This window comes from Chiloscyllium plagiosum, unplaced genomic scaffold (assembly GCF_037043375.1).
Source record: "Chiloscyllium plagiosum isolate Xiang-an unplaced genomic scaffold, Cpla_swu_hap1 HiC_scaffold_25, whole genome shotgun sequence".
Lineage (NCBI taxonomy): Eukaryota > Metazoa > Chordata > Chondrichthyes > Orectolobiformes > Hemiscylliidae > Chiloscyllium > Chiloscyllium plagiosum.
The window spans coordinates 51,055,894-51,068,209 of NW_028270163.1; the positions used below are offsets into that span (position 1 = coordinate 51,055,894).

At 43.8% G+C, this 12,316-nt stretch overlaps 1 protein-coding gene across 1 annotated transcript in view; it reads right to left on the reverse strand.

The window, feature by feature from the left end:
• Positions 1-11,105: 11,105 nt before the first annotated feature.
• Positions 11,106-12,316, reverse strand: part of p4hb (prolyl 4-hydroxylase, beta polypeptide) — a 34,874-nt gene continuing 33,663 nt past the window's right edge. The window contains exon 11 of the mRNA XM_043715016.2: positions 11,106-11,893. Coding sequence (XP_043570951.1) covers positions 11,807-11,893 — 87 coding nt within the window. The 3' untranslated portion in view covers positions 11,106-11,806. The remainder of the gene's footprint in view (positions 11,894-12,316) is intronic.

The following is a 12,316-nucleotide window of genomic DNA, read 5'->3' on the forward strand; positions in this document are numbered from 1 at the left end:
GACAGAGAGCTGACTCACTGAGGGAGGACAGAGGGCGGACCGACACTCTCTCTCACATGTGCCTGACGTACTCGGCACCTGTTGCAAGTTACATGTTATGGAGCTGATCCACTTGCCTGTTGCAGAGCCGGGAGGGGGAGGATCAGAAGGTGAATGAGCCTTCCCAAAACAAGATCTCACCCCAGTCTCACCTTGGGCGTCCTCCTCCAGTTAAATTGATCATCTCACCAAACACAAGTTGCAACATCCTCAAACTTCAGCTGCTATCCCGAGGGAGATTACACAGTTCTGCAACTTGGCTGTTTATAGTCATGGTTTTTGCTGTGTTCAGGGGGACAGGTTGTCCCTGTTTATCAAGTTCAGTAGAGGGAGAATGAGAGCTGGGACTTTCATTCGGTTACAGAGAATGTGCACATGACATGGGCGGGTTTGTGGTGGGTGGGTAGGGGATGAATTCCTTATTATTCCAGATGCAATCATGGGAGCAGGATGGCCAAAACCTCCTCTACAAAGTATTTCCTCTGTAACACCCTGGTCCACTCTTCTGTCACTCCCATTTGATGTATGTAAAATATTTCCAAGTCAGGTTGGTGAGTGGGTTGGTGGGAAACTTGCAGGAGGTGGTGGTCCCATGTATCTGCTGCCCTTGTCCTTCTGGATGGAAATAGAAGGACATTGGAGGTAAAGAATGTGGGGAAATAGATGGTGACATATTGAAAAATATCCATATTGCAGATGAAGAAGTGCTAGGTGTCTTAAAATGCATAAAAGTGGATAAATTCCTGGGACCTGATCAGGTGTACCCTAGAACTCTGTGGAAAGCTAGGGAAGTGATTGCTGGGCCTCTTGCTGACAGACAGAGGGTGGTGGTGGGGGGGGGTTGCTTTTCAGATTGGAGGCCTCTGACCAATGGAGTGCCACAAGGATCGATGCGGGGTCCACTTTTTTTCGTCATATATATAAATGATTTGGATGTGAACGTAGGAGATATAGTTAGTAAGTTTGCGGATTATACCAAAATTGGAGGTGTAGTGAACAGCAAAGAAGGTTACCTCAGATTACAATGGGATTTTGATCAGATGGACCAATGGGCTGAGGAGTGGCAGATGAAGTTTAATTTAGATAAATGTGAGGTGCTGCATTTAGGAAAAGCAAATCAGAGCCGGACTTATACACTTAATGGTAAAGTCCAGGGAGTGTTGCTGAACAAAGAGACCTTGGAGTGCAGGTTCATAGCTCCTTGAAAGTGGAGTCGCAGGGAGATAGGATAGTGAAGAAAGCGTTTGGTATGCTTTCCTTTATCGGTCAGAGTATTGAGTACAGGAGTTGGGAGGTCATGTTGCGGCTGTGCAGGACATTGGTTAGGCCACTTTTGGAATATTGTGTGCAGTTTTGGTCTCCTTCCTATCAGAAGGATGTTGTGAAACTTGAAAGGGTTCAGAAAAAATTTACAAGGATGTTGCCAGGGTTAGAGGATTTGAGCTACAGGGAGAGGTTGAATCGGCTGGGGCTGTTTTCCCTGGAGCGGGAACCCCAGGAGGTTGAAGGATGACCTTATAGAGGTTTATAAAATTATGAGGGGCATGGATAGAATAAATAGACAAAGTCTTCTCCCTGGGGTGGAGGAGTCCAGAACTGGAGGGCATAGGTTTAGGTGAGAAAGGGAAAGATATAAAAGAGACCTAAGGGGCGTCTTTTTCACGCAGAGGGTGTTACGTGTATGGAATGAGCTGCCAGAGGATGTGGTGGTGGCTGGTAAAATTGCAACATTTAAAAGGCATTTGGATGGGTATATGAATAGGAAGGGTTTGAAGAGATATGGGCTGGGTGCTGGGAAGTGGGACTAGATTAGGTTAGGATATCTGGTCGGCATGGACAAGTTGGACCATAGGGTCTGTTTCTGTGCTGTGTATATAAATAAATAAATAACTCTATGGTCATGGGTTTAGAAGGTGCTGTCTGAGGATCTTGCAGTGAATCTCTGCAGTGCATCCTATAGATAGTACACACTGAGCTGCTACTAAGCACCAGTGGTGGAGAGAGTGGATGCTTGTGGATGTGGTGCCAATCAAGTGGGGGCTGCTTTAACCTGGATGGTGTCAGGTTTCTTGAGTGTTGTTGGAGGCTGCACCCATCCAGGCAAGTGGGGAGTATTCCATCACACTCCTGACTTGTGTCTTGTAGATGGTGGACAGGCTTTGGGGAGTCAGGAGGGAGTTACTCACTACAGGATTTTTGCCAGGCCTCTGACCTACTCTGACCACACGAATGTGGCTAGTCCACTTCACTTTCTGGTCAATAGCAATGCTCAGAATGTTGAGAGTGGGGGTTTAACAATGATAATGTCATTGAATGTTAACGGGAGGTGGTCAGATTCTCTCTCGGTGGAGATGGTCATTGCTTGGTATTTGTGTGGTGCAAATGTTACTTGCCAGTTGTCAGCCCAAGTCTGGATAGTGTCCACCTCTTGCTCCATTTGAACATAGATTACTCAGTGTCTGGCGAGTCCTGATTGAACATTGTGCAATCACTGATGAACATCCCCCATCTCTGACCCTATGATGGAGGGAAGGTCATTAATGAAGCAGCTGAAGTTTGTTGGGCTGATGACACTATCCTAAGGAACTCCTGCAGAGATGTCCTGGAGCTGAGATAACTGACCACAGGCATCCTACTGAGTGCCAGGTATGAATCCAACCAGTGGAGAGATTTCATGCCTTTTCCTCACTTCCCTGCCCCCTAGGACTTGTTGATTCCAATTTTGCCAGGGCTCCTTGAAGGCACACTCTGTCAAATGCAGCCCTGATGTCAAGGGCTGTCACTCTCACCTCACCTCTGGGATTCAGTTCTTCTGTCCATGTTTGAACCAAGGCTGTAATGAGGTTAGGAGTCGAGTGGCCTTGGTGGAACCCAAACTGGACATCATGAACAGGTGCTGTTTGACAGCACTGTCAATGACAGCTTCCATCACTTTACTGATGATTGAGAGTAAATTGCAGGACTATAAAGCTTAGATCTAATCCATAGGTGGTGGAATCACTTGTCAATCACTGACTGAGGATGCTGCTTGACACACAAGTAGCTCTCTGCTGTAGCTTCACCAAGTTGCCACCTCTTTGTAGGTGTGCCTTTTGCTGCCCCTGGAATGCCTTCCTCCACTCTTCATTGAACCAGAGTTTATCTCCTCACTTGATGGTAGGGTGGGGGTTATGCCAGGCCATGAGGTTGCAGATTGTGTGGGGTATGTGATTCTGCTGCTGTCGATGGCTCATTGTGTCTTGTTGAGGCCCAGTTTTTTAAAGTTGCCAGATCTATTCACAGTCTATCATGTTTAGTGTAGTGATGGCATCCTATAAGACAATGGGGTGCTTTCTTAATGTGAAGGCAGGACTTCAGCTCCTTAAGAAATGTGCGACAAACAAGGCAGGGCAGAATGGTGAGGATGAGAACCAGCATGTTTCTGCATCTTCACAGCCACCTGGTAGAGACTGGGTCTCTTCCCAGTCTAGCGGCTATGGCCTTTAGGAATTGACTAGCCCACTCAGTAGTGCTGTTGCTGAGCCACGCCTGCTGATAGATATTGAAGCTCCCGCCCAAAGTACATTCGGTGGTCTGGCCACCAATTGGTGTTCAACTCACTGGAGTACTGCTTCACCAGCCAAAATGGTGGTATTTGGTAATCAGTAGGAGGCTTCCTTGCCCATGTTTGACCTGATGCCACGAGACTTCATGAGGCCTGGAGTCAATGTTAACAAATCCCACTTGACTGTATACCACTGTGCCACCAGCTGGGTCAGGGCTGTCCTGCCAACAAGATTGGACATGCACAGGGACAGAGGTATTACTTTGGACATGACGATGTCAGGCTAGTCTGTGAGAGAGTTCTACCAATTTTAGCACTGGCCCCGAGATGGTTTCATTCTTTTCTATAAAAATACTGAAGCTGTTGGACATAACAGGCTTAGTCATTTCAGAGTCAACCACATTGCTGGGGTCTGGGGTCACATGTCCACCTGAGAGGTGTCCTTCACCAAAGACATTAGTGAACCAAATAGGGTTGATGGTCACCATTAGTATTTTAATTCCAAATTCAAATTCCGCCAACTGCTACCCTGGCATTCAAACTAACAGGCTGACACTGAACTGGAAACTTTAACTGTTTCTCTCCACAGATGCTGCCAGACCTGCTGGGTTTCTCCAGCAATTTCAGTTTTTGTCCAGAGCAGTATCTGGGTTGTTAGATTACTAGTCCAGTGGCAAAACTCTATTACATCGTTGCCTCCCCCCTCATTTCTGCTTGTGGTAGACAAATTATCTTACAGGATTCCTACTTTAAAACAGTGACGATAATAACTGCACTGCCTGCAACATGTTTTTGAACTTCAAGGTCATAAAAGGTAGTCAAAGTTAAAATCACACATCATCAGATTATAGTCCAACAGGTTTATTTGGAAGCACTAGCTTTTGGAGCGCTGCTGCTTATAAGGCCTCAAGGAGCAGTGCTCTGAAAGCTAGTGCTTCCAAATAAATCTGTCGGACTATAATCTGGTGTTGTGTCATTTTTAACTTTGTACACCACAGTCCAACACCGGCATCTCCACATAATAAAAGGTAGTAATATTAGTGTACGTTCTGCCTCTTGTGCAGTGGTAGTGTCCCTGTCGTGGAGCCAGGAGGCCGGGTACAAGCTCTGCCAAATCCAGAGGTATATTACCTTGCATCAGAACAGGTGGATTAAAATTATTAATAAACGCAAGTCTTTTCATATTCTCATACCAAATCCATCTGCTCTTAAGCCTACCAGGATCAACAACTGAATTACATGTAGAGAGACCTTTAGTCCCAGCCTGTTACCATTGGACCAGAGCCCCACCAGTCTGTAAATAAACTCCCGTTTAAGATTTACAGAGGACTTAGCAGCTGACTGATCTGATTGCGGCTTTAACTCCATTTTCTGGTCTGCAATCCATAACCTGCAACTCCACTGTACCATCAAATATGTTCAAATTTAATTTAATACCTCCACTTCCCTTTTGCAGAAAAGAATTCCATTTATTAATAACCAAGAGAGGAAAAGAAATCATCTAATCGGTTTAGAATAAATGGTCTCCCTCTCAAGACAATATCCCTTGATTTTATTCTGTATCAAAAGGGGAAACATCCTCCTAACAATCCCTCAGAATCATACATTTCAATAAGATCATTCTTTCTAAACTCTGATAAGTATAGGTCCAACCTATTTGAACGTTCTAACTGTACAGCTAATTAGAAATATTATTTAGAGCAGGTACTGGAATCCAAGGTAGACAAGCAGGAGGCTGGGAGAACACAGCAAGCCAGGCAGCATCAGGAGGTGGAGAAGTCAACATTTCAGGTGCAACCCTTCTTGGGTACTAGAAATATTATAGTTGGATTACTACAAGGACAAGGTTTGAATGGCAATAACACAGAAACTAATTCAACTTGAGATCAACAAGTGTAAGATTGCATGTCAGACAAAAATAGGTTCACCAAGTTTCATGACCCTCCAAAGTTTCTAGCCACTCTCAGCAGTAGACAAAATCCTTCATTCAGTCAGCGTGAAGTGTCCTCCTCATTGCCCTGATGGGTCAGCAGACAGTCTGCAGGTGGCACTCCCACCTGAGGCAGTAGGTTGTGCCTTCACAGACCACTTCAGAAACTGGAAATCAAAATTCAAGCTCACACCGGCTTGTTGACGTTTGTCCCATCCAGACAAGGTCCAAGATCTCGGGAGTCCCCGGATTGTTCTCTGAGTCAGACCGAAAACAATCCACAGCCATCATTCGGAATTTCCCCCATTATTTATCCCCAAACCAACATCATGAGAGTCATCAATCACAATCTGCTTTAAGAAGTGCAGAAATTCAGCAGGTAAGGCAGCATCTTGTTTTGAGTTAAATAGGGCATGTTTTTGGAAGAAATTAAGAAAATTCTTGAATAATGCAGTAAATGGAAAATATTTTTGGATTGCTCCATGGAGAGCTGGCATTGATTCGATTGGATGAAAGATCTCCTTCTGTTCTGTAAATGATTGGGATAGATCATTGACCCAACTGTCACCTCTCCTGCTCAGTTTAAAAATGTAATTTTTTTTTTAACATTCCTCTTATTTATAGCTATACTCCCCTCTCTGCTCTGAAGCAGGTATACACATGACCTCATCTTCCCAAAAATGCCTGACCCAGCGTGGTCTCAGGATTTAGGCTCATTCAGCTCCATCTCATTCCTCACGAATTTGCACGTTCCTCCCTTTACCATCACCAACATCTTTGAATATCACAGTCTTTTCAAAATAAAAATCAACTCTCTCCCGGTTTCATGTAATCGCACCTTCAACATACAAATGTATGACTTTTCAAATCTTTGAAATCTAAAACACAGATTTAATCCACTTCCAGCTCATCTTCCTGATTAGTGTGGGCACCCTTTCCCTTCCAATGGCTGGCCTGTGCCAGGTCCTGAATGGATTATGCCCAAAACGTCAACTCTCCTCTCCTGCTCCGCTTTTCCAGCACAACACTTTGACTCCAGCAGTTTCAGTCCTCACTTGCTCCTGCTGCATATCTAATCAGTTATTTTACTGCCAGCTTTCCCCCCAAAGATACTGATTCCTAAGCAGGTATAGTACTCATCTGCCTAATAAAAAGCAAGTCTGTCTGCTTTATGGGATTATACAGTACACGTCAACTGCCATGTTTCACAAGCCCACTTCAAACCAATTCATTGACTGTATTGTTGACACATTACATCTCCCCAAGCATCAATGCAAGTTTAAGGCTGTTACTTGCAGGGAAGATCACAACCAAAGGGAACAATAAAGGCATCTTCTGCAGACACGTTAAAGGACGCACTAAGTGAGAACAGGAATAAGATATTGATGGGATTAGATAGAGATCAACTTGAAGCTTTTAACACCACAGACTGGCTGGCCTGCTTTTGTGCTGCAAATTCTGTCCCATCCTAGCAGCTTCCTGGTCACCAATGGACAAGGTTAAATTTAGACTGCTGTCCCCTGCCTGCAGTTTAAGAATTCATGATCTGAAATGCACATGATTAAATTGCTGAGGTGAACGTTTACATTATAATACAAGGAACTACATGTCATATGACTGGGAATACGCAGTATATGGCTCAAGCATGAAGGCCAGGATGCCCATTCTGTCCTATATTCACCGAGACTGAGATCAGTCATGTCAATATATCATTAACAATAACACCAAAGCAAAAAGAGGTTTTAAGCTTACAAAAATTCATTGGAACAATTCCATTGCTCTGGTCAGTTAAGTGATAAAACATATGCTTTAATCAGGAACAGCTTTAGGAAGGGGAAATTCAGGGGTACTTTTTAAAAATGCAGTTTTATTGGATAAAAGTATAATTATAAAACATGGCTGAAAGCAAGTAGTTAGTAACTGGATAACTAGAAGTAAAAACTTGTAGCTATTAGAAAGAACAGGTACTACGAAACAGCTTAAAGCATCTTTGGGTATTTTAAAGGACAAAATAGAGGAATTTGGGATTTGTGTAACTTGCCCTGAATTTTGCTGGCAGCAAACCAGAGAGAATTGGGCGAGGAGTGAGTTCAGGTTGTTTCCCTCAAAAAGAGATGTTAAAACACAATATTTCTTCCTTGTCTACAAATGTTAATGGTAGCACAGGTCCAGCATTTATTGCTTGTCCCTAGTTGCCCTTGAGATGGCAGCAGTGAGCTACATTCTTGAACCACTGGTCATCCTGGTGCTGAAAATTGACCCATAATTGCCTTAGTGAGGGAAATTTCAGGATTTTGACCCAGATGCACTGAAACAAGTGATGTATCTCCAAGGCAGGATGGCGAGCGGCTTAGAGGGGAACTTGCAGGTGGTGTTCCCATGTGTCTGCTGCGCTTCTCCAACAGATGGAAGTGACGGTTTTGGAAAGTGCTAACGATTCCAGGTGAATGTCTGCAGTGCATTTCCTAGCTAATACACACTGCTGCTACTAAGCATTGAAGTGAATAGAGTTTTCTGTACTTAGTACCAATCTAGTGTGCTGCTGTCTTCTGGATGGTGTCAAGCTTCAAGTGTTGTTGGAAATGTACCCTTCTAGGCAAGGAGAGGACTCCACACTCACTTGTTGTTCTTGCTGCAGGATTTCTAGCCTCTGCCCTGTTAGTGTAGCCAGTAGTGATGGTAAATCTAGTCAACAGCAACTCCCAAGATTTTGACAGTGGGGGAATTTGGTGATGGTAACAGCACTAAAATGTAAATTGGTGGTGGTTAGGTTGCTTTGTACTGGAGGCAGTCATTGCCTGGCACAAACAATACTTGCCATATCAGCACAAACCTGGACATTGCCCAGTTTTTGTTGCATTTGAACATGGACTGCTTCAATATAAGAGTCACAAATGGTGCTGACCATTGTGCAGACATCTCCACTTCTGATCTTATGACAAGGCTGACCATCTACAGCTGCTCAAGTTCCAGAAAGATGCACAGAATTCCAGGTTTAGTACATGGCGACACTTCTATTTAATTTTAAACACCAATCGCAAGCTGGGAGGTCAAAACAACATGGTGGCACAGTGGTTAGCACTGCTGCCTCAGTGCCAGAGACCCTCAGGTTCAATTCCCACCTGAGGCAACTGTGTGGAGTTTGCACATTCTCCCAGTGTCTGTGTGGGTTCCGTCCAGGTGCTCCGGTTTCCTCCCACAGTCCAAAGATGTGCAGGTTCGGTGAACTGGCCATGGGAAATTGCCCATAGTGTTCGGTGAAGGGGTAAATGTAGGGGAACTGGTCTGGGTGGGTGGCTCTTCGGAGGGTCGGTGTGGACTTGTTGGGCTTAAGGGCCTGTTTCCATACTAAGTAATCTAATCAAATATCAGAACAGCTAAGTCAGCATGTTTACCTGGATTAGAGGCTCATGTGATTCACATTACCACAAACCAAGCCTTGAGAAGGGAATTTTAAGAGCGCTCAGGATTGTGAAAGAGTTCACCATCAGGTCAGTTTGCCAGCAGCTGAAGGCAAGCCCCAAAGCCCTTTGGTATTCACTTCACAGGGACATGTACAGACTCACAATCCAATCAAATTCATCAACTGGGCCTTTTCAAAGATGGTACTAGATGATTAACCTAGTGCTCAAGGTAGCAGCTCACCACTGCCTTCAAGGACACCTAGGATCAAGAAATAAACAGGTCCAGCCAGCAACAAGAAAATCAAAAAGAGGTTATAGAGTCAGATGTACAGCATGGAAACAGACCATTCGGTGCAACCCGTCCATGCCGACCAGATATCCCAACCCAATCTAGTCCCACCTGCCAGCACCTCGCCCATATCCCTCCAAACCCTTCCTATTCATATACCCATCCAAATGCCTCTCAAATGTTGCAATTGTACCAGCCTCCACCACATCCTCTGGCAGCTCATTCCATACATGCACCATCCTCTGCGTGAAAAAGTTGCCCATCTTTCCCCTCACCCTAAACCTATGCCCTCTAGTTCTGGACTCCAACCCCAGGGAAAAGACTTTGCCTATTTATCCTATCCATGCCCCATAATTTTGTAAGCCTCTATAAAGGTCACCCCTCAGCCTCTGATGCTCCAGGCAAAACAGCCGCAGCCTGTTCAGCCTCTCTCTGTAGCTCAGATCCTCCAACCCTGGCAACATCCTTGTAAGTCTTTTCTGAACCCTTTCAAGTTTCACAACATCTTTCCGATAAGGTGACCAGAATTGCATGCAATATGCCAACAGTGGCCTAATCAATGTCCTGTACAGCCGCAACATGACCTCCCAACTCCTGTACTCAATACTCTGACCAATAAAGGAAAGCATACCAAACGCCTTCTTCACTATCCTATCTACCTGCAACTCCACTTTCAACGAGCTATGAACCTGCACTCCAAGGTCTGTTTGTTCAGCAAGACTCCCTAGGACCTATAAGGTTCATTAGAGTCAAGGAGCTGAATCAGATACAGGTAGGTACACTGAAGATAGATTAACAGAAATTAGATGATTTAGCACCCCAAGGTCTAACATTTAAATAGTTAACTATTGCTTGCTTCAGAATGGCTGCTTTCAGCAATAGAAAAAAATTGTCACGTTAACAAGATTTTCCCAGTCAAACATGAGAAACTTAACCCTTGTGGCTCATTTTCCTGACTTTCCCCTTGTTGAAAAAGCAACTTATAGACCAGCATATACATATGCAAAATGGAGAGAGTAATGATTAAACAAGTTCTTGTATGCTAGCCAGGCCAGAGGTATTGGACCTTTACTGTGGACTGGGCAAGGCAAGTGATCTTAAACAGGTGCAGACTAAACTTTCAGATGTTGATGTCCTGTCACCATGTAACCCTAAAACAGTTCTTCACATGGTCTGATACCACCAGGTTTCCATGATGCACTGAAGTCAGATCTTAGACAATCACATCCTCACCCATTATTCAAACACTCATCAACCCTGATCAATTCCCAACTGAAGTACTGTCAAATAAGGGTACCCTTACTGCTGTCCAAACAGGTCAGGATTTAGATAATTTATTCCAACTTAACTTAGATGCCATTCTCAGGTCAGTACAACCTGAGCAGAGAATCCTTGACCAGTTCATTAAGTGGAATCTGTAGGGGTTGGAAGTAATTATGTTTCACTGACCTCCAAACAACTGTGCAAGCTGCTGTGAAGTACAATTAATCTTGGTGCATAGGGAGCAGCCTGGTTTGAACTATGCTGCTCCTGAATAGATCCACCAAATAGAAAGGTGTATCTGAACAAGGTGGGGCAGCCCAGAAAGGAAAGAGCTAGCAAGGTTTAAAGTCGAGATGAGACATTATGGACAGGTCATTCTGAAACACAGCTTGTGGGTCTACAAATCCAGTACACTGGATTTTAAAGCCCAGTCATGATCAACTTGGAGTCAGACTTGCTGAGAGACTGCACTATAAAGACTGCAGGTAGCTAGTTTCTGGAGATTATTCTATTCAATTTGAAAATGGCTGACCAGCAATCCCAACACAACATCTTTAAGATCAACAAGCCTCAATACAAACAAGAATTTTTTTTTTAAAAAATGAGCTAAACAGAATGAAAGGAGAAGTCACAGAATGGAGAAAAAAAAGGTTTAATTTTCCTTTAATTTTATCCTGACCACCAAATCTTTTGCCTCTGTTTAAACAGCTCGGAATGCTCAAAAGAATTGCACAATTCACATATGAAGCTTTGTCACCCCACCCTTCAACTGTTGCATGGTCTCCCCCCACCCCACCCACCCTTGAGCAAAAACAAAATGTTAATCAGCTTGGATCCAAATTCAAACATCAAAAAGGTTTACTTTGAAACAGAAGTGTCCCTGAAATGCAAAACTAGAAGCCACATCCTTTTAACAATACTGCAGTTGATGGATTTTAATGGCTTGTATATTTCTTCCCCCTGCCCTGCCCCAAAATCAGTGGCCCCTAGTTCAACATTCATCACTTTCTAGGCAACACAGACACTAAGTGAGAGACAACCTTCCATCACTAGTCAAATATGTAATGTTAATACAAACAAGTTTAAAAACCCTGTACAAAAGTACATTACATGAATCAGTAACAAGAAAAAAAGTCCCAAGTGTAGATATCAGTTTGTGGCTTCAAAAATTAAGGATGAAGATCCCTAATAAATTAAGTGATAGCAATCGCACTGTGTGCATTGACAATTGTTTGGATAGTCCCTGGTTTATCAACTCAGAACTTGATGTTAAATATTCCATGTTTACTGTTTGAGTTGTACAAAAAAAAAAGTAGTGTTTTTGGCTTCAATTATTTTTACAATTCATCTTTAAGATGATCAGCTTCTTCGTCTTCTGATTCTAACTCCTCTGCTTCCTCATCTTCATCAAGATCTTCAAGGTCCTGAGTGAACAGACAGATGCAGGTATTAAGCAGCAGCACCAATTTCTAGAACGAGTTGCTCACAGTATCAGTTCACACATCTTCAGTTGCCTCCCCCCAACCATCATTCCATTTCCAAGAACTGAGTCCCGACCTGCCAAATGCACACAATTTTGTCAACTGTTTACTGGCATTCTAGAATGAGAAAGGCATTTGGAGGCATCATATGCTTAAAATAGGATCAATAGCTTAAATCACACCAGTGCCCAAACATGTAATCACAGCCTCTAATGGACTGATCAGACAGCTACACGCTTCAGGTAAAAAACTCTTCCTTCAGCCCAGCCTCATTTTATGGGCTGAGAGAGAGAGAGAGAGAGAGAGAGAGAGAGAGAGAGAGAGAGAGAGAGAGAGAGAGAGAGAGAGAGAGAGAGAGAGAGAGAG